Source organism: Cyclopterus lumpus, chromosome 12, assembly GCF_009769545.1.
Source record: "Cyclopterus lumpus isolate fCycLum1 chromosome 12, fCycLum1.pri, whole genome shotgun sequence".
Taxonomy (NCBI): domain Eukaryota; kingdom Metazoa; phylum Chordata; class Actinopteri; order Perciformes; family Cyclopteridae; genus Cyclopterus; species Cyclopterus lumpus.
This window is the reverse complement of record NC_046977.1, coordinates 10,714,167-10,736,614: the sequence shown is the minus strand read 5'-3', so window position 1 is coordinate 10,736,614 and position 22,448 is coordinate 10,714,167. Positions and strand designations below refer to the sequence as shown.

At 41.3% G+C, this 22,448-nt stretch overlaps 1 protein-coding gene across 1 annotated transcript; it reads left to right on the top strand.

Annotated features, from left to right (window-relative positions):
• The first annotated feature begins 1,351 nt into the window (after positions 1-1,351).
• On the top strand, positions 1,352-21,373 carry kcnn2 (potassium calcium-activated channel subfamily N member 2). The gene is made up of 9 exons (XM_034547058.1): positions 1,352-2,122; positions 2,509-2,604; positions 12,360-12,778; positions 13,057-13,198; positions 13,316-13,426; positions 13,522-13,649; positions 15,552-15,560; positions 18,539-18,608; positions 21,098-21,373. Exons 1-9 carry the CDS (start codon positions 1,352-1,354, stop codon positions 21,371-21,373), a joined length of 2,022 nt encoding a protein of 673 aa, XP_034402949.1.
• Positions 21,374-22,448: the final 1,075 nt, after the last annotated feature.

Sequence of the window (22,448 nt, the reverse complement as noted above, 5' to 3'; positions counted from 1 at the left end):
CATTCACTGGACTCCACACACAGAGAGAATAAAAAAGCTCGGAAGGTAAGGGTGTCACGTGGTATGTGGACCCAGCCAATCAGTAGTAAGTGCGCATTGCGATCCTGTGCAGAGGGCTTGTTTTATTAACGGGTTGGTGGTGATCAATGAGCGAGTGGAGCTGTCCACGGTGCTGAAGTTAGTTCATGATGGACTGACTGCCAGCACCGCGAATAGCAACACATTCATAAATCCTATTCAAAAACAATACATATCACTGTATGTGCATAATGTGATACTATATGCATATATTTTTGTCTCGTCCCCTGCAACTTTGCAGTTGTTTTGATTCTTTATTGTTGTTTGCTGGTTTCGCGGATCATGTTTATGTAGAAAGAGACAATTTAACAACTCCAATGCAACTGAAGCAAGGAAAGCCGTGTGAGCAGAGTGTTCAGCTCTAACCATAATCCCCTTACAAATAAGCCTACAAAAACATAACTCCAATATAGCCTAACAGTCCGAAGACTAAATGTGTTGCTGCTGCATACGTCTGCACGTCGGGATGATTGGGTGTCAGCCTTTGGTTTATGTCTCCACAGCTGCTCAATCTCGGGCAGTTGGCTGTATTTCCTGAGGGCGATATAACTCTTGAACTCCATTAATAACGTATCCACCAGCGGTCACATCAGTCTGTTGCTGCAGACACGAGCCCTGGCCATGTAGGTACAGGCCTGCACGATCACATGGTCAGCGGCCAATGAGCTGAATGGAATCCGCACAGTGTATATCAGCGGTGGCATCGAGCTACGTGTGTTTCATATGAAATCAATACATTGGGAATCAGTCAGGAATTTATGATTAGCCTTGGCATGGCTGATGGATATTGTGTGCTAAAGCTAAATTACATCTGTGGCAGTATCTCACAGTGTAGGCCTACATGGAGTGATGTTTAATAACAGTAAAAAAAAACACACCTTGTATATGTTTTTAATTTACACTTTTAAGACTTTTACTCGCTTCTTGGCTGGAGTTTCAGAAAGAGCTTACTTTTTTTGGTTTTAATATAAGTGCAGATCTCTGTAAAGGTGAACAATTGCAGGTATGATCTAAAAAAAATTAAAAAACATAGCAATAATACTGTTGATCCTGATTAAATAAGGCTGGGCTTCACATCTCATGGTGGCAACCTTTTCATGACGTCGAGGCAGTTGTTTTGGTCCCCCCCTGCCCAATCGGAGGCTCCGCTCACATTCTACCGGAGCCGAAATGGGTCTATTCATGCAGCGGCTCTGTCCTCCCGTAAGTACCATAACGCCCTTCGTCGGGTGCTCTGTGGTACCCGACTGCTGCTTTAAACGGCAACACTGACATGGAAACCCAATTGCAGCTGCAGAACGATTTCTTTCCAGAGCAGCAGTTCCAGCACTGTAAGTACCAGCACTACTGCGGACGGGAGGATCGGATCGGCAAGCAGCACGACCAATGCTGCACCTGCATTAATTGCACCTGTGATGCGAGAAAAAGCCTCATCTTTCGCGGGACGTCGCCGACCACTGTGGGAACTTTAAAGACACCTTCGGAAACGTCTTCGAGGCAAGGTTGCCAGTACAGCGTCTGTGAGTTCACACCCTCTAGTCATGGTAGTTCATCCAGGCATCATCATCCTCACCATCAGCAGCAGCATTGCCGCGATCGGCAGCGGGGCAGCCTGGGCAGCGGCCACAAAGACAGTAACTCCTACAATGAAATAGCCATGAGCAGCTGCAGATACAACGGCGGCGTAATGCGGCCGCTGAGCAACTTGAGCTCGTCCCGCAGAAACATACACGAGTTTGATTCCGAGTCCCAGCCTTTGCAGCCCATCTCAGCCGCAGATGCGTCGGACAATTTAGTATCCAAGCCGGAGAATAATTCCACCACACTGATGCCTTATGCATCGGGAGACGGAGCGGGAGGCTGCGGCCACAGCGGCGGAAAATCGGGGAAAAAGAAGAACCAGAACATTGGGGAAAAGCTCGGACATAGGAGGGCCTTGTTTGAGAAAAGGAAGCGGCTCAGCGACTATGCTTTAATCTTTGGGATGTTTGGGATCGTTGTTATGGTTATAGAGACTGAACTCTCATGGGGAGCCTATGGAAAGGTGCGTATTTACACAAAGCCCACATGTCGTTCAGAGTTTATTTAGTTGCATGTGATTGACGGAGCAGGTCATTCAAAAAACTTATGCTAAAGGTGTTTTAGAAAAACAGTCACTTTAAATAAGTCTAGGCTCACTGCAAAGTGTCCCATAGTCACATTGGCACATGCAGGCCAAAAGGCCCACTGCTGTCAACCACCCAATAACAACAAATATATCACATGTCATAATGTGTTGCGGTACAGCTTAAGAAGCTGAATAGTCACTTCCATGTATTGTTTTCCAGATGTGTGACATGTAGGTTAACTAGGGCTGGTTTACCATCAGAATGTGATTTGATGTTGTGATGTTGTGTGTTGTTTGGCTATAGTGTTGTTGCTCTTTTCCAGGAGTCCCTCTATTCATTAGCGCTAAAATGCCTGATAAGCCTTTCTACAATCATTCTCCTGGGGCTGATTATCATATACCATGCAAGAGAGATCCAGGTAATGTTGTAACACTTTTCTTATTCTTTAACTGTTGCTGTTTACGGGTCAGTCTGCTTTAACAGTAGATCTCTCATCGTAAATGCTCAATTTAATATGAAATTAACACACCTTTACTACTTTACAAGATGCCACAAATAGGTTTGGTTTTGCGGAATATTTGTGTTTTCAAATTAGAAAAGACCCATTTTTATTGACTTGCCAAAATCTACCAAATCAAAGCTAATTGTGAAAGCAACTGAAGTATTACATTTGAGTTTCTATGCATTGTGGGACACTGCAATTACTCAATGAAATCATATGTATACTCTTTATCTTCGTATTCTTCATTCCAAAGCAAAAATGTCTAATGTTTGTTCCATGACTCCAGATTTTAAACGACAGAACATCTATTCAGTCCTGTGATTACATAAATGACTACAGACTGTAGTAGACTGATCATCATCTTTTGAAGCCAGGTTAAAATTCATTACACATTTTAATACGATTTAGGGACTCCTCACATGCAGGATGAGTGGATGAGTATAGATTGCCAGCCACCCTGAGATGTTCCAACACGTGGACAGCTTTATGACTTTTCCTCAGAGTGTTACATTACTTACATTTCTCAGTTCAGCATTTGTGTCTTTGTTGTAGAGCCACAAAATTAATGATGCCACTTCCTGCATTTCTGCAGGGTGGGCGTATGTTGCCAGAAAGCTTTCATCTTAAGATACCTGCTTTTCTTTTTTTTAAATCAGCTCAAAAGAGACAACTTCACTTGAACATGTTAATGGGTGAAATATGGCGATAGAGATTTATTTCAGTTTTTATCTGCAGGTAGAATATGTTTTTGAATAAGAGAAAAAATATTACATTTGGACAAAACATGAGGTTGCTTTTGTATTCAAAGTAGTATTTGCTACAGTATATTCATCAGCCTTGTTGGTATACCTTGTGCTTACAAGTCCCAGGGGAGTATCAGTCATTGAAATAGCCCAACAGTAAAATGTTTTGCCCCTTTCAGAGGCCTCATTGTAAACCTTTCGTTATGAGGGATGATAGAAATGCACATCATTACCATATTTCAATGCATAACAACAATGTTTTCCTTTCCTTGGCAGACAGTTGCTAGTTGGTCTTTATAAATTAGAAAGCATACTGTAAGTTTAGTATCATGTTCATTCTTCCACACCTTTTACTTAATCCTTTGTAAATTATTCAATTCATAAACTGATCTTTTTAGCCTCTTGATTGTCTTGGTGTTAAATAATATATTGATTTCGTTGTGATCTTTCAAAAGTTCATTTTTCATCACAGCAGGTTTCCATTTAGTGATTTTTATAAGCAACTGTGTTCTAGTGGTGTTTGTGCATCAGCTGTATACATTCATGGTCTCGGTTCACAACAAACCAGTTCAATGTTTAGGCAATGGGTTGTGCATATATACAGGTGACTTTGGCTCAGTGGTGAGCAGTGTTGTCACACATCGACGCTACCCCACGTCAATGTGTCCTTGGGCAAGACATTTAACCCCAAGATTGCTCCTGTAGCTGTGCCTACTGTGTGTAAATGTTCTATGAATGATAATTACTCCTGATGTGGCACATTAGCCACTCCCATCAATGTATGAATGGGTGAATGATTTCATGTAGTGTTAAAGCGCTTTGAATGGTCGGAAGACTAGAAAAGCGCTATCCAGGTCCAATTACCATTTACATGTATCTTCACTGTTGTGATGCAGCAGGACATCTGGATTGGTAAATATGGTGATAACGGCAGTTTCCACACTTTCAAAATAGCTGTGAAGCAATATTCTTTCTTTCGCAATATTCTTTCTTTATTTTACCAAATGAACAAGCTTTTCTTTCCATTCCTTTAACCGTCAGTAGCTGCACATTTACCCCACAGGAAGGCTGTTTCAAACCTTTTTGATCTAGATTTCTCTGACAGTCATGTCGATGCCTAAAACATTTTGTACCCCTCTCGCTTCCCGATAAAGATGTTTCCTCTTTTGCTGACCTAGAAAACGTTATTAAGGCAATTGTTTGCCCCAGAGTGGATTACTGCAATGCACTTTTTATCACATAACCCCTCTCCACAATGATTTATATACAACATATTCAAATGTAAAAGCCTGAACACCTAATGCATCCTTTGGAACAAACTATCAGCCAGTTCCTAACCTGACTCTGTCTTACTATTTAAATCCACGTCATAGTATTTGCTTCAACTTCCACCACACCAGCTGCTCCTTTAATTCCCTGCCTGAGGAAATGTTGTGCCTTTTGTTGCTAGTAGCCTATTTCATTACTTGGTTCCTGCAGACTGACTGCTTGCATACACGCACTCACACACACACACACACACACACACACACACACACACACACACACACGTACACGTTTATTCAAAGTCTATCCTGCTAATGACACAGACATGCTCACACAGTTGCTCTGGATGTGTGTGTGTGTGTGTGTGTGTGTGTGTGTGTGTGTGTGTGTGTACGCCATCAATTTAGCGTTGTCAAACTCACAATGGACAGAATATGAAAGAAGATAGAAAGAACCAGAGATAATGATTTTAATTCCACACATTTAACTTCTATGTAAAACCCTAGGCCTACATAACCCAGAATGCAACTTCCCCACCAACAATTTGGTGGGATATTCAGATGTGTTATGCTAGTAGCGGCTAATGTAGCCTATCTAGCTAGCCACATGCAAAGATGAGAAGCGGCCGACAGAGGCCGTGTGGTAAACTCTCTTCTTTCTTACTTCATTTTCGTGTTCACATCCGACTGATGCTGACTAAACCGCAGCTCCCTCTGAAAACACACTTATACAACTGTCCTTTTTTAATCCATATGTCACCATCACACTCTTCTGTTGTGTGATTCAGTACGATGTGTTTTTATTTATTTACTCTCCTAATGTGATTTGGGATATTAGGGTTCTATTTCTAAAGTGCACTTTTCCATGAAAGACATTTTGCTCCTGCAGGGAAGTAGATTATGCATGCACATCCGTGTGTTCACAGATGCCTGTCAGATATAGTTAGAAGCATAAGTCAGAATGAGGAAATATCTCCCCACCACTTCCTACCCCTTAAAACTTTTTTGTGAAGACTGTGCCGTCTCATTTTTATAAGGTACAACAACAGGAAGTTGTTCCTCCTCAGAGTGACTGAAAACTCAAAAGGTCAGGTCAAGCGGTGTAGATGTTGGCCTCCAACTGTCATTTGAATGGTTTTCGGATACGTCTGCTGTACTGCAATGGCGGTGATGGTGACCTTCTAAGTGTACTAATAGAGAGAAACAGTGGGTCCATGTTCAGCTCAATGTCCTTCAATCACCTACAATTAGGATACGTAGCATTAATGTTTAATCCTCTTTGATACACATTGATGTTTTTCAGCAATATTCTGTATCGCTGGCGATCCGCCGGAGGACTTTTTAGATTTCTTTAGTTGAGTTTGCTGCGTTGGCATACAGGGACTTACTGTACAGTGCACGTGGAAATGGAGGTTAGAGTCTGTAGCTGCTTCATGACTTTGATTTGTCCTTGTTAAAGTCTGATATGAGCTACGAGATGGGAGCATCTTCCTGCTCTCACTGCTAAGATGGTTGATGACTTCACATCATTCCCACACGGACAGAAACTGAAATCTTGAGTGTTTTCTCTTCTTCTCACATCAAAGGCTCGCTGCCGAGGGGCATTTGTGTTAAGGCCATTGCTGGGTCGCTATACCTTGTGATGACAGTTCTGTTGAGTTTTCTTAAACTCATGCAAAATGATTTTGGGTCTGTTCTGTCTTTGATGTGTAGTTTCTGTGATAAAAGTCAGCGCTGATGTTTCACAATTACAAAGTATTACATTTTACAATCTGCAGCACAATGCCAAAACGGACAGTGAAGTCAAACGTGGCCGTGCTTGTCACAGTGCCCCTGGGTGGCGTGCCTGTGACAGAGATATGGTCTAAGTACAGGAGACACTTTGCATTTCTCGCAGTGAAATCTGTCCTCTACCTGAGACTCCAGACTGGAGTCAGATAACCACCACTGGCTGGTGACCTCAATGTTTTCACTGAACATACCGGCTTTCAAGGGCAGAGACGCTCAGCCTCCCAATGAGTTGAGAATCCTGGAAATGATTTATTAATGGCATTTACAAAAGTGTGTTCTACATGTGACTTTAAACATGTAGATGCTTTTAGGTTATCAATGAGTTTGGCTGCAGCAGCTAAAGAAAAAAAGATTCATATAAACTTTGACTTTGGCTCAGAGCGGCTTTACTTTGCTTGAATAGGGGAATGTGTACCCAAATGTGAGACTTAATTTAAAAACAAAAGCAAACAAAATCAGAACAAGAGCTTTGGATTTACTCAGCAAAGTGGCCTTTTAGTGGCTCACTTTGATATCATAAATAAAGCATTGCATTAATGTCTATTCGGGCAGAACCTCTCCACCTAATTCACTAATGAGATTGAGCGATTTCATCCTCAGTGACAAGATATATGTTCCCATCTCCACATTACACAGATTAAATATTGAGCCGGACTCCATTAGATATATTGAGCATCGTGAAACCAGTAACCAACCCAACTTAGCATCGCAGGTGAACTCCTCTGAGACGACACCGTGTAGACACAGGACAGCGGCAGACGGAGAATGATCCCTGGACATATTCAGCTGTATTGTCTCTCGACCCGACATGAAGGAAACTTCCCCATGATGAGCAAGTGGCATGCACTCTTAGTGATTAGACTGTATTTAATGTCCATCCGAAAACAAGCTGACAGTAGCCAGTGACGATTTGCCCTCTAATCGTCTTCATGGTCACTGTATCAGCTGTTTGTTCTATGTGATGTCACTTAATGTCCTTTATTGTCAGGATGACATCTTTTGGGAAAGAAAATACATGTTTCCCAGGGTTAAGATTAGAATTGGGTTTGATAAAAAATAAAAAATTCATAAACAACTTGAAGGGTCGGTTTGCCTGAATTACAATAAATAAACATAAAATGTCGCTTGATTTGCTCTAGATTGTGATTCATTCTTCACTCTCTCGGTTTGGTGTGAGAGACATTGTATCTGGAAAGAAATGTTGCTGTTGATTTATTTTCTTTCAGCAATGGTATTCGGGCTGTCGGTAGGTCAGTCGTCCACTTTGATCCAGGTGGAAATCTCTCCATCCAACATTCCATGAAACAGTGCAGACATTGTCATTCTCCAGAGGGTGAAGCCTATTGACTTTGGTGACCCCCTGACATTTACTGTAGGGTCCCCATGAGGTTGACATTTATGGTTCTGAGTGAAATGTTAAAACTATTGGATGGATTGCCACACACTTTGGTACGGACATTTATGTCTCCGTCAGGATAAAGTATCATATCTTTGGTGATCCCTTAAGTTTAAATATGACGACACTGTCACCTCAAAATATGAATTTGTCCAATACTTACGAGACAAATACAATACAAATGGCATTCCCAACATGCTCAGTTGTACTTTATGTGTTGTGCCAGCTAGAACATGTTAGCATGCTTACACACTAAACTAGGATGTTGAACATGGTTAACGTTGTACCTGATACACATCAGTGGTGGCCTAAAGGGGAAAGAAGTGGCTTGTGACCGGAAGGTTGTCAGACCAACCCCCAGTCCGGTAGGGAAAGTAAAAAGCAGCCGTACCTCTCCCTCTAAACCACCACTGACGTTCCCTTGAGCAAGGCCCATACCTGTAGACTCTAGGTATACGCCTGCCGTTGGCCACCTATTTCAGACGGTATTCTCCTCCCCTCGTATCCTGTGTTTAGCGCTACCCAAGACGATTGGGATTGGTTTGAATTGATTGATACTGTGTGGACTAAGACCTTTCTTTAATGCTGACACAGCGCTATGTAGATGGGTCTGGCTATGCAAGACTCCCTTAACCACAGCTGCTCAGTGACCAGCAGACTGGTTGTGCTGGACAGGTGAGAGCATTGCTTTCAGTGTAACTGAGAGAAAAACCATCTGCATGTTAGCTTTTTTCATTGTGAGCATGGTAGCATATTGAAGAACCTTTCCAAAATATGGACAAATAAAACCCCAAAATACCTGCATGCCATGCTACCACTAGTGATTAGTGAGAAAATATATATATTTATATATTCATTTTTTTATTTGAGTAAATTGACCCTTTAAGTAGCTGAATCAGGTTACCAAACTATACTTTTGTATGTTTTTAAGGTTCAGCTTGAAATTGTGTTCCTACTTGTTGATGCAGATTGTGTGAGTTATTCTGAGACCATTCCCCTTTTTAAAGAACAGTTTTTTCTTCTCTATGTTTACCCTCCTTGTTGTAGTCAAAGGCAGTGTTGTAGTTCTTTGGAGGGGTTGTGGGGTGTGTTTGATTCACCTCCGTGCTCCTCCTCAGTAAACATGATTGCCTGATTTATATTGTATGTACAACAAAAGGAACTACAACTAGAGGTCTACTTGACCAATACAAATTAGATAAATTTGGCCTCTATGAGCCTCTTATAGTGTGTCATAGTGCTGATTGCCAGACTGCAGTCTTCTTTGCTTTTAATCTTTAAAGACGTGTTTTAACTTTAATTATGTGAGTTCACATTTAAAATCCATTTACTTGCTGTGTTTAAATTATTTGTCAGCCTTCTGTAACTAATTTAGTGTCCTGTTTCATCAGCTGCCTGGTTTAGGCCTGACTCTCTGTGTCTCCCTCTGCATCATATTTGCATATCATATGCACATACATTGTCGTTTCCTCCACCACTCTGGCATAAAACTGTTGGTTCTGCTGCTTGCATGGAATATTTGATGCTTTGAGGTAAAGGGCCCTTGAGTATTGTATTTCAGGTCACCCATTACCATAATTGCTTTTACCCACCAAGTAGGCTTTCCTTATGCAACCTGCATGTAAATGTTTAATTACATTGTTTTGAGGTAACAAACTTTGTAACTGCCTTTGACAGGGTTGGTTTGTTGTTTAAAATGTAAAATAAAACGCTGCTTGTGCTGTGTGCAAACAATAGATTTAGCTGCTCTCAGAGCTCTAATTCTGTAAGTAAGAAACCGCAGCAGAGTGGAGTCCCAGCTTGTGTTTCCATGTCTACATTACACTCACTTGGAAAGCGAACAAGACGAGCTGTGGTTAGAGTTACACACTTCTCTGACAGGTGTCAGTTTGTTAAAAGAGCTTGGTGTTGCTCATTTGATATGAACAACTGCCTCTGCAAATTTAATTTGTCTGTTTTCTGTGTATGGGGGAAACTCTGATTGTAGCCTTTAAATAAATATAAATGAGCTGCAGAGGCTTTGTGGGTCAATTGTACCGTTTGGTTGGGGACTTGTTTTAGTTGCATGCAGCTCGTTCTGTTTTTGTTCTAATGTGCCGGCTTCTTGACAGTTGATATTTCTTGCACAGTGGCTGTTGGATATATAATTGGATCAGGAGCTGTAATAAGCGTGCTGTGTTTGCTGTTTGGGTTCAGTGAAGGTTTTTGTGTTAAAGCAAAGCAGGCGGCAGAGCTGTATGTCAGAGTGCCTTTGAAGTATGTGGAGCATTCATGAATGTCTATGAGAAAAATGGCAGTGTTACGTTATTGCCTTTTATGTACTTTCTTTGTCCTTGAACATGTTGAATATGGCCTTTTATTTCAATGAGAGAAATATGACAGCTTCAGCAATTTAATTTGTATGTAACATATGACTGCTAAATTTACAATCTAGGTCAATGATCTCATTAGCTCTCCAGGATTGGGACATTTTTTATTTCTATAATGAGAAACGGGGTGCTTCCCGTGTGTTATTTGATTTTTTCAAGAATTAAAAGTGCAATTTTTACTGCTAAATCAAACCCTACATTTCAGACTTAAACAGCTAAGGAAGTGTGTGCGTAATATAAAGATCAATATCTATTGTGTCTGAAAACATATTGTCACCACTAGAAATTGGGGGGTGGGGGGGGAGCCCTGATACAGAGAAATGATTGTTGTCCTCTGCAAGTAGCAAATATACCTTTCCGATCCATGTTTTTGATCCAATCCTGATTCAAACTTGTTTTACTGTAAATGCTGCTCGACATTAAATACAAATCTAGGCCATGAAAGAATTAAAACTTTTGACCATTATAAACTTCTTCTTTGCCATTTATTTATGGAGTTGTGGGGAAAAAGCAACTGAAATCCAAACTGTCTACTTTGAATATCGAAGTAGAGCGGAGCTGATAGAAAAACTGACCTAAACTATAAGCAAAAACATTATATTATACATTATATTTACATGTGATCCCATTTAGAATGACTAATTAATCACGAAGCATATTAAGTAGGTGTCCGACAAAATGTAATCATCTGCAGTTTTTCTTTTCTCCCCTCTAGAAAGGCTTCTGCTCTCACGGCAAAAATAGCCGCGAGGAAACCTCGCTCATATTTGCTGACAGCAACATTTTGTGAAATATCTATTGCCAGTTGTGACGGCCTGTACGCAAGCTGAGGACCTTGAGGTGATTGAGTAGATAGAGCAGGAGCAGCTAGGAGGGAATATCAGTATGGCGTGTCAAAAAGAGGAGTTATTTGAGAAATGTCAGGGAAGCCAATACAATCTGATAGTATTTCATCTTCAACCCATACCTGCAAATACGACCGTAAGCATGACCGGGGTACACTGTGAGTGAGCTGGCGATGGCGGTCATGGGCTCAGCCGTTAGTTCAAGGTGAATGCACCGGGCAGTGAATCTTCTGGCCCACGATAACTGTAGATTGGATTGAAAGCGTTGAGGAGAAGGGAGGGGACGAACAAGAGGAGGGAGCAGCGGTGGCCAAGTGAGGAAGCTATGACGGAGGACAGGGTGGAGAAGAGTGATGAGGGCTGTTGAAATCCACCCACACTGAACTCCCCAATGAAACAGCCTACCTTCTGGTCGGGGTGGCCAGGCGATCAGATGCTAACGCTAATGTGGAGGCGGCAGATGTTCTCATCAGTATAACGCTTTAAAGTTGAGAATGCAAGCTGCTAATGTAAAAAAATTTGAATATCCTTTTTTATTTAAGGAGTCTGAAAGCAGAGAGAGAAACAACGACATTTTTGGACTTATATTTCTGGATTTTTATCTTACTATACATCCCAGATTGCATTCGTTTTTGCTATTTGCTGTATAGACTTCTAGATGCAGGGGCCCAACGTGATGTCTTGTTTTGTTCAACCATAAGTCACATATATTCAATTATATTCACTTTACAGTGATATGAATGACAAAGAAAAACAGCAAATCGTCTCTATTGAGGAGCTTGGATCAAAGTATATTTGGCATGCTTTCACTATTTGTGCTTGAAAATTGACCTTAAATTTGACTCATCGTTTTAGCTCTAACTTTCTACCTTTCAGACAGCCGTTGCATTCCATCCATTTCACTTTAATATGGAAATCATCTTTGGAAATGCCTGCTGAAGCCATGTTTGCCCTTGAAAGAGTGTAGCGTCCTCCCTTTATCATATCAGTTATTTATTATTTTATTTCCACCTCCAAATGTTGTTTAAAACACAGTGAATGTTAGACTCCTAAAAGTGGTCAACATGTTTTTTATATTATTTCTCTTACATTGGGGGGAAAAACTGCTACGGTCTTTAGAAAAGTTGACAAAAAAATATGATTTAATGACTCAAGGCTATTTGTGACTTGTTTGATGGGATTTAATGATTTCCTGTAGCTTGCTGTGTCACCATGATGGAAATTCTACCCTCCATCGGCCTCACTGTGCCCTTTCCTTGCAGTTATTTATGGTGGACAATGCAGCTGATGACTGGAGGATAGCCATGACATATGAGCGCATCTTCTTCATCTGCCTGGAGATCCTGGTGTGCGCCATCCACCCCATCCCAGGGAACTACACGTTTACCTGGACAGCACGCCTGGCCTACTCCTACGTGCCATCCAAGACAGATGCAGACGTGGACATCATCCTGTCCATCCCCATGTTCCTGCGGCTGTACCTCATCGCTCGCGTCATGCTGCTGCACAGCAAGCTCTTTACGGACGCCTCGTCACGCAGCATCGGAGCACTCAACAAGATTAACTTTAACACACGTTTTGTGATGAAGACCCTCATGACCATCTGTCCCGGCACCGTGCTGCTGGTCTTCACCATCTCGCTGTGGATCATCGCTGCATGGACTGTGAGAGCTTGCGAGAGGTGCCTTGATCCGTTTTTCACGCTATGCAGCACTGCTCAGCATGAAACATAGATAAGTCATAAAAATAGATAATGTACACATAGCTCACACTGGGTCTGAACTTCAAGATAAAACGATTTACAAGAAAGAATTAAAGCCTTGCAGTATTCAGACACGTGTATTCATATGTACAGTAATACATTGGATTTGTTTTCTTTTTTAAATGAGAAAACGTGAAGCTGGAGTGCAGCGGGTGCATGAAGGTCGTTTAATCTATTGCATTTATTATTTATTACAGGTACCATGACAACCAGGACATAACCAGCAACTTTCTAGGAGCCATGTGGTTGATCTCAATCACGTTTCTCACTATTGGATATGGGGATATGGTCCCAAACACATACTGTGGGAAAGGAGTCTGCCTGCTGACTGGCATTATGGTGAGAAAGGCAGAATGAGTGCTCCAGTTCTTTTAAAAAATATATTTTTCTGAAATTATACTAACATGCTACTACTGCTTCATGCCTGGAAATAAAGTGTTTCTTGTTATTTCACAGGGCGCTGGATGCACTGCGTTGGTGGTGGCTGTGGTGGCAAAGAAGCTGGAGTTAACCAAAGCTGAAAAACATGTCCACAATTTTATGATGGACACCCAGCTAACAAAAAGGGTAAGTGAAAGCTCCCAAATTCAGCTATTTTGACATCACAGATATTTTACCATTCTGCATTCTTGACTCAAATGTTACCCTTTTTTTCACTTTAGGTGAAAAACACAGCTGCGAATGTTCTCAGGGAGACGTGGCTCATCTATAAGAACACCAAACTGGTGAGGAAGATGGACCACGCCAGAGTCAGGAAGCACCAGAGGAAATTTCTCCAAGCTATTCACCAGTAGGTACCCCGCTCTTAACCCCTGACCTCGCCACTCTTGTCGGTCTAATGCCTTTTATCCCGCAGTGTGTTCACCTGGTTAACCGATGCAACACCAACCTGAAATCTGACTTGTTTGACACCTGTAGCAAAAATACGTGCTCGTATTGCTGAAAATTATTGTACTTATTTCACCTGACTTGACTAACTTTAAATTTGCAGATGTGATATTGAGTTGGCCTGTTGATTCTGCATAATAAAGAAATATGCAGGAAAACTACATTTATGTAAATAGTATCCAATAATACACTGGAAGCTCTTTTAAGTCATTCATATCAAAGGAATCGTCAACTGATATTTTCCTCTGAATGAGATTTGAGGAAACTTCCCAGAGGCTTGTGGGTATATTATGTAAATAGTCCTCAGTTTTACAGAGGTATTCCTGAAACTAATTTTAACTTGAAATATTCTCAAGTTACATAATTCACAGCATATTGATCTCTCTCACCTTTTGCTGTCAGATTGATTCTGTGTGTTTGTTTGGCTGTTATTAGATGTCGGGCTGACACGTGGGTTTCTAGTTTTCTCGCACCTGGTCAGGCACTTACTTGTCAGCTAGTCTTTTAATGGGTCCCTGAAGCCCCCCAACGTGCTATCTAACCGTATTGATTTTAGCCTCACCTTGCTCTTGGTTGTTATTCAACCTACAGTGCTTAAAAGCACATCCAGGTTGTGGCTTCTTGCAATTACATGCAATCAACTCAATGTTTTATGAAAATATGTCACTAGATGAGCAGCGATTTTGTTATTATGTAGCATTATTCACAAGTAAAACGCCTCCTGTTTTTATGTTTTTTTGCTTACTGTGGCTTTATATATATATATGAGTCTTTGTAGTGTGCAACTTTTGTTTTGCTCATTAATCTTACATTTATGTGTCAAAGACATCAGGGTGTTTAATTATAAGGGTGTAGAGGCTGCACAAACTCTTTGCTGCTGCTGCTGCAACCCACATCCAGATGTTTGTGTCTTGGTTGCTTTGTCCAGTCATTCTGTCCTTGCTGTCGTATTCGTCCGTGATGACAGCGTTTCATGTCCACCTCCTGTTCTCTGGGACAGCATAATAATGGAAATCGCTCTGAGCTAAAGCTAAATCTATAGAGAATCAGATTCAGTGGGAATCCAGGCTGTGTGTGCAAGGACAACTGCTCAGCATGGTGTCAACATCCTACCGTCACACCTTTATCCTCTATCTGTCTACTTCATGAGGTAGTGTTTTCACAGGCCTTATCTCTAAGAGTTTTAAGTATTGCTAGTAGGTGAGATGAATAGGACAGGGAGCGGCCCGACAGCCAGCACATCACTCAAGTGGAGAGTTGGAAAAGTCCTACGGCCATCCTTGACCCTCGTGAGGAGATAGCAAACATAAAAGCTCATGTCATTGTTCCTGTTTCCTCTGGGCAAAGCTGTGAGACAGTGTGAAATATGTTCTCAGAAGTCTTCAATCACGGTGAAGGATGTGAGGTGTAAACAGTTGTTAAATGTGGCCACAGACGCTTTGAGGCACTGCCTGCGTCAGTGAATGTTTACAGGAAGTTTGTTTTGATTTACTTTATTTCTGATAACCAGGACTTGTGTCAAAAAAAGGGATTACAATAAGAGAGCAAGCAAAGGTGCAGCTAGCGTAAACAGTCCAAACACAGAGAGATAACATGCAGGTTGCAGGTTGCAGGAAGAAATAAGTCAAGAAATGTTGTTGCTGCTGTTCAGAGGAGAGGTGGCAACGTAGAGATGAGGGCACCAGCAGTAAGATTTGAGCAAACAGATTTTGCCGTCTGAATATGTTTATCTGATGTTGTAATAATTCATTTGTCTACCTTATGTTTCCTTTTTTTTCCTGTTTGTGTCGACACAATGCAATAGAGCTCGAAAGTAAGTCTTCGCCTCACATGTAGATACAGACCTGTTGTGTGCATGCCAAAGAGAGCTTGTCATCGAAACCAATAATGTGACTAAAAAATTACACTCCCTCATTTGATAAGTGAAATTCATGCCATGAAAAAATGTGGTTTGCAATGATTGAATGGTTTCACATGACACAATCATAATGTTGCCAGATTATTTCATTTAAGCTGCTACAAAGGTTTTTATTAGATGTCTGTTCAACTGAATAGCATGTCAATTTGATAAAGTAAACATTAGTCTCACATTTCTATTCAATTGTCAGCATTTTGCTAACAAACAGCTTTAAATAACCAGCAAAAACACCTTTTTACGTCTTAATATTGAGTAGACACATGCTGCACTTTCTGAAAACACGCACAGATGAATATTAAGTGAATTTCAATTATCGGTGATGGAGGGTGTTTTTCTTTCCATTTCTGCATGGATGTGATGAGAATTTGATCTTTAATCAGAAAGCCACTGATTAAACTCCAATCAACTGTGCTTTCACGTACCGAAGGATGACGACTAGAGCTCTACAGGAGACAGACCTGCAGTAACACAAGTATATGATTTACCATATCCCTCAAGTCATGTTATACTGTACAACTTAGCAGTCATGCTCATACAGATCAGGGCTCAGGGTCATCTTTCGGCGTGTGGAACCATTGTTACGCCTGTTGCTATATTTGCAGCCACATTTCCCCCATTTCTCTGTTGGATGACACAGTAGCAAAGACGCTGAAATGGTGTTATCATGGCTGGTAAACAGGATAATAACACATACATACACCTGTCATGCTTTTCTGCACTAAGAAGAATTAGCACAGTTAGCTGTAGACACAGGTTTATCACCCTTGACGTTATTTGGATGATGCGGTCCATCCCACCACAGGCATGACGTTGCACGCATGCAACCAAATGTCTTACTGTATGTCATGTGTGAGGCCATTACAGCTGTGCAGTCAGACCATCCCCATTGGGAACTGTCTCTTTGCATCTACAAGGTTGAAGGGTGAATTGTAGCAAGAGGCAGGACAGTGAGTGCTGGTTAGCTCAGAGATGAGAGGATTGGAGACACAGGAACGTGACCCCAGAGGAAGGTCGGGGTAAAGCCCACAAGCAATCCCGTTTGAGCCCTGTGACTGTGACCGGCAGCATGAAGCTGTCAACGGGGGGAGGAAAAAAATTACGGGCTGCAGAATGCTCCCCCCTCTCCATTACACTGAAGAGAAATTAGCATTTTGTTCCACAATGAGGTATAGGGAGGTCATGACAAAGAACGCAAGTTGAGAGGGTAAAGAATATGGTGCAGCACTAACTGAGATTGCCTTAACTGATTTAGTGGGGTATTAAAAAGCTTAAAGTAGTCGTTTTCCCTTGATGAATAACTAGCCAATTTAGAGTGGCCATTGAAAAGGAGAAATGCCCATGAGGAGTGATTGGCTAAGGGAAGGAGACATGTAGAATATAAAAGACAGGGCACGTGGGCTTCCTTGTCCTTGCCTCAAGCTGCACTGTGCTTTGACCTCACCTCAAAGCTATTGGTCATCCAACTGTGAAATGTGTAATTTCTTGGGTCTGCAAAGTCATTTAACATGAAATACCTATTATCTTTCATCATATTAAATGTCTTTGTTTTTCTTTCATTTGAATACATGAATAATAAAAGTGAAATAGTTTTCTATGCTGTACTTTAGAGTCTGCTCTGTATGAAGCATTTCGGTCCTCAGTTGTCAGGACATCGTCCCTTGCCTGTAGTTTCCATTAGTGACTCCCGTGGCACCCTCTGTTGGTCTAACCCGTCATCTTCACTCCACACGTCCACATCTGCCTGTCTTCAGGAAACAGAGAAATGATCCGGCATTGCATGAGAATGGGTGCATCTCAGCTAATTGGGATACTAACACACACACCCCAAGGGCCCCTTAAATCCCTTCTCGATCTTCATTACTGTTTTCCTTCGATTTACACACAACCTTGTAGTCAACTCAAATTGCATTCATGTCTCAGCCAGTTATAGGTTGTTTTGATTATATTTTTTTAACCAAAACGTTTGCAAACTTGCCGACAAGATGCCGTCAAGTTACTATTCTGTGTGCCGAGTTTAATTTAGCGTGCGTGGGTGATTCTGGAAGAAAACCTCTTTAATATCTTGATGTCGACATATACTGCATAGTTGCTGTTTTTGAGCCCCCCGAGACGATGAGTAAAACAGGCTTTAGAAGCCTAATTAGACAGGAGATGTGAATTATTTAAGCATGTTGTATGAAGTAGGCAAGTTATTTTTCCCAGACTTTACAAGTAGGATTTATAAAAACTAAAAGTCGGCCATAAATTGACTGTCACTGAAAGAAATTATGCCTTTTTATGACTTTTTAAAAACCGGTAATGTTTAATTGTCTATTCATGATGCAAGATTAACACGATTCCTTTAAGTGGCAAATTGTGAAGACCATTTTATTTCTCAATTGTGATGTAGAAAACTATCCACATATGCGCAGATTGCTGCTTTCAAAAGATGAGACTTTAGTCCCCATGTTCACATAAAACAATGTTTGTTATCTGTGGCTATTTGAGTGACTAAATAATTCATAAACTCAAACAGAGAAAAGTTGGTTTAACCAGAAGGAGAACTTACAGCCATTTATGATTATAATCGGACACATCACAAAGCTAAAGGACTTGAGTGGTATGAGCCCGCCTCATTCCTTTATGATGGTTGATGTATTGGTTGAGTTGGACATCGAGCTGGTCTCATTCTCCTCAGTGGCAGCTCTCCCACCCGCTGTGGTCTCCTCTCCACGTGCATGCAGCTCAACCAAACAGACTGACCCCTGCATTCTCTACACACACTGTGCATGTCCTAGGAGTGTTCTCCGTGTGTATGCCTTGTGTGTGCACAAATTTAATGACTAAATTCTGATAGCGTTAATTTATTGGGTTCTGAATGGTCTTGTGTTCAGATTGAGAAGTGTTAAAATGGAGCAACGCAAGCTGAATGACCAAGCAAACTCACTAGTGGACCTTGCTAAGGTAAGCTAGACTTACAGTCTACTGCTGCATCGTACATTAGGACACACAGCTACCCTGATACATTTCTTTCCTTTGTGTGATTTAATTCAATGCATGCTAGTTCACTCGCTGAATTAGTTGTGTTTTCTGATATAATCAAAGTCTACAGGTGTCAAATAAACAGACAGGCTGTTCACGGGGTGGTTAAAAATACATCTGTGTGATGCTTCTGGTTGTCCGCACTCACCTGAGATTCTGATTTGAGTTTTAAATAATAACTTCATTTTATTTCACAGCGTTAATTGCTATCCCCAGGACACTTTCTCTGCAAAATTACTGAATGAGAGTGACAAGAAACCTCTTTTATGTCTGTAGCGTTTTGTATTCTCTGATGTTTGCCTCCAGATGCACTAAACAGAAGCTGACAAACCTCAGGGAAAGACCAGGCAGCTCGCCAGCCTGACACAGCAGAAACAGTAACCTGGGAAGGGAGACACACTGAGATCTGATGATTCAGCGAGAAGTAAAGGCAGAGAGGATAGAAAGGCAGAGAGCTATGACATTCAAACGTACAGCACGGTCAAACTGGATTCAGGCCAACGTGTCATGAAAGTTATTGGCCTAGTTCACCTCGTGCTGTAAAACGGCAGAGAGTCAGGATGTGAGATTGGATATATAATGTGGCTACAGACCTGAGCCACTCAGCTGGATCTGTTATAGTTGCTATAAAAGTCTGTTGCCATAAGAGGGCAGAGTAGCCTCAGTCTCCTCGTGCTCTTAGTGGAAAGATGGGGCTAAATAGAGCTGGACATATCCTTGGCAGCTGCATCGCCACTGCAGTGCAATGTGAAATCCTTCAGATCACAATGTAGCCCCTTAACTCATTATCTCTTCTTCAGTCTCATATAGAATGTGGCTTTTCATTTTATGTGACTCAAGGGATGCACTGTTCGGGTGAATGTTGTTTTTCTTTCCACAGCATTTTCTTCACTTTGCCGTTCCGGCTGAATTACATGTCCTCAAATTGCAAAAAAATTTACTCAAGCTGCAGTTTGAAACCATCTCTGCCACGCTCCTCTCACTTTCTCTCATTCTCCTATCCAGAAATGGGTTGATGGTGTCAATTTGTGGTTTTACTATGCAATTGAAGTGGATCCATAATAATGGCATACATTATTGTCCTCTATTGATGATAGTGGTCCTCTATTGATGATATTGGTTCCCTAATGGTTTACTAGGCCTTTTGTCACTTTTTAATGTGTTCTTGTTACATTTCATGGTTTACACATGAGGCCCAGATTTAGGTGAGTTCAGCTCCACATGCAATCAATGTTTTAGTCAAAGGAATGATTGCATTTGGAAAAGATAATACACAAAAATATTTTAGTAATTGTTTAGCATATACACAAACTGTTTAAACGTTGAATTGCATTTATGAGCCACTGACAAATGTATGCATAACAAGTCAAGGATTACATTAGTGTTTACGTAAGTAATGTCACTAATTCAAACAAACAAGCTATCCCATTATCCACGCCTCAAATCAGAAGAGGACAAGGTAAGTGATGGATGGCTTCGCCTCCAGGCTGCCAGGGAGTAATAGTCCTCTGCTGAATAACACTTCAGTAACCGCCCTCCAGCAGCATCGCCCCCACACCTCATCTGAAATGTGACATGGATTTCTTGAGTGTGCTGTTGACTATTCTTGAAGACTGAACCTCGGAGTTAAAAGGCAGCAGCTAAAGTATATGTACATGTAAAGGTCCGTGAGCAGATGGCTGATGGATCAAAAAAGCAGAAAGCATCATGCAAACTCCACAAGCACCTTTCCAGTCTCCTCAAGGTCATAGGCTAATGTAATCTGGTCCGCATGGAAACATGAAGTCTCGTAAACTGATCATATAACATCTCCCCTTCTCTGCCAGCTTTTAAGGGAAAGTCGGAACATAACATGACATTCGACTGACCTTTTTTAATGTGGATTGCTCTCGCTGGGAAATTGCGGCCAATAAAATGGATAACATAGACTCTGTGATATGGCGCCTAATAAAAGCTTTAACTTGTAGAATTTGATCAGTCAGTTTGGCTTGATTTTCATACTGATATCTGATATTTTCATAACTATTACATGTGGCATGTTGTGTTAGATGCTGAGATCATTGGATAGGTTTACATTTTTTCAACTTTGCCTTGAAATTTTTTCAATCCAAAGCAATCTGATCAATATGAATCTTTCCTTTAATTTCTTTAATGAAAAACAATTAACAGTTGGTAATGGCTGTTGTATTCATGTTCTTTTTTTATTTAAAGTCTGAACTGAAAGTGAATCTCTCAATGTGGAGCTTACAGTTTTCCACTTAATCTCTTTTTTCAGAATGAGCTCTTTCAACTGTATAGGTATTGAAGTGTTGAATAATGGATACATACAGTATATTTCTAGGTTGTCCACCACAAAAAACATCAATTTGGAAAATGATCATGTTAACAGTGTTCCCTCTCCCCTCTTCCAGACTCAGAACATCATGTATGACATGATATCGGACTTAAATGAGAGAGGAGAGGACATGGAGAAGAGGATTGCCCTGCTGGAGACGAAGCTGGAGACTCTACTGAGTAATTTGCAGGCTTTGCCGGGACTCATCAGCCAGGTCATCAGCCAGCAGCACAGGGACTTCCTGGAGGTGCAGCTCCATCCTTATGACAAACACAGCCCTGAGCGCTCACAGTCAGTGTCCCGACGAAGGTCGTCTTCCACAGCACCGCCCACCTCCTCCGAGAGCAGCTAGAGTCCAAGGGGATCGCCTCCACTGAAGACTTTTGCCATCATATGGCCAAGTTGCATTTATCGTAAAGCCTTATGGTTTCAATAAGTATTATCCAAATTCTGATGACAGAATCCAAGATACTGGGAACAATGCATTTTAATGGATAACTTCATGCTGTTGTTTGTTTTTTATTACCTCAAAAGATGATGTTATCCTTGCTCTGGTGACATGACCACAAATAATGGCGCTTCCCTCAGTAAAAGGCCTATCGATGGGGGTACAATATGAACTCTACTCCATCTCTATGCAGAGATAGCCAGTTTTAGGTGGCAAAGTTACCATGTGTGAAACTATTGCACTAAAATAGTGCTTCTCACAGACTTTGTGCTTCTGCTGGCTTGATTCAGTTGCCGGTTTCCTCAAAGCAAACTGAGAAACCACTGAGAAATCAGTCAGGAAGCATGACAGTGATTTGGGGGGAAAGTGCTGTGTTTGATGGACTGGAGTGAACTGAGAGCAGACAGCAGATGAAAATCACTCCTGCACACTGTCACTCAGAGATAACATAAGAAAGCTTGAAATGAGGGGGGGGAAAGCATATATCTTTTAGGTTAGAAACAGCATCAACTATAGCGGTTTTCTTTTGCAGAGTGCCCCTGTAGAATGACTATTTTTGGGGCGACATTGCAAATAATTTAATCCTCTAGTCAAAATGAATGCATCAAAATCTGTACTTGCACTTACTTTTTAATCAATGCACTTCAATGCTGACTGACGTATGATATAAAGATGCGTTGCTCATTAAAAGAAGAACATTTGAGATGTTTGGGCATGGGTTTATTATTGTCAGTTCTCAAGTTGTGGCTAGTGTTGAATCAAGTCAAACCCCTTTTTTGTTTTCCACAAAGAAGCATTAACTTAGACCTGTAGAAGTCTACAGAAATGTATTGAGTGATCACAAACTCAGTAATTATCCAATTAGCCCTTGTCTTGCTGTGTCTCACCTCCTGTCTTTTCTTCTTTCCTGTGCTATTTATGCTTGCTGTCACCCAAGACGGCCAACAACAGATGCTGAACAACAACTCGCTGAAACCGT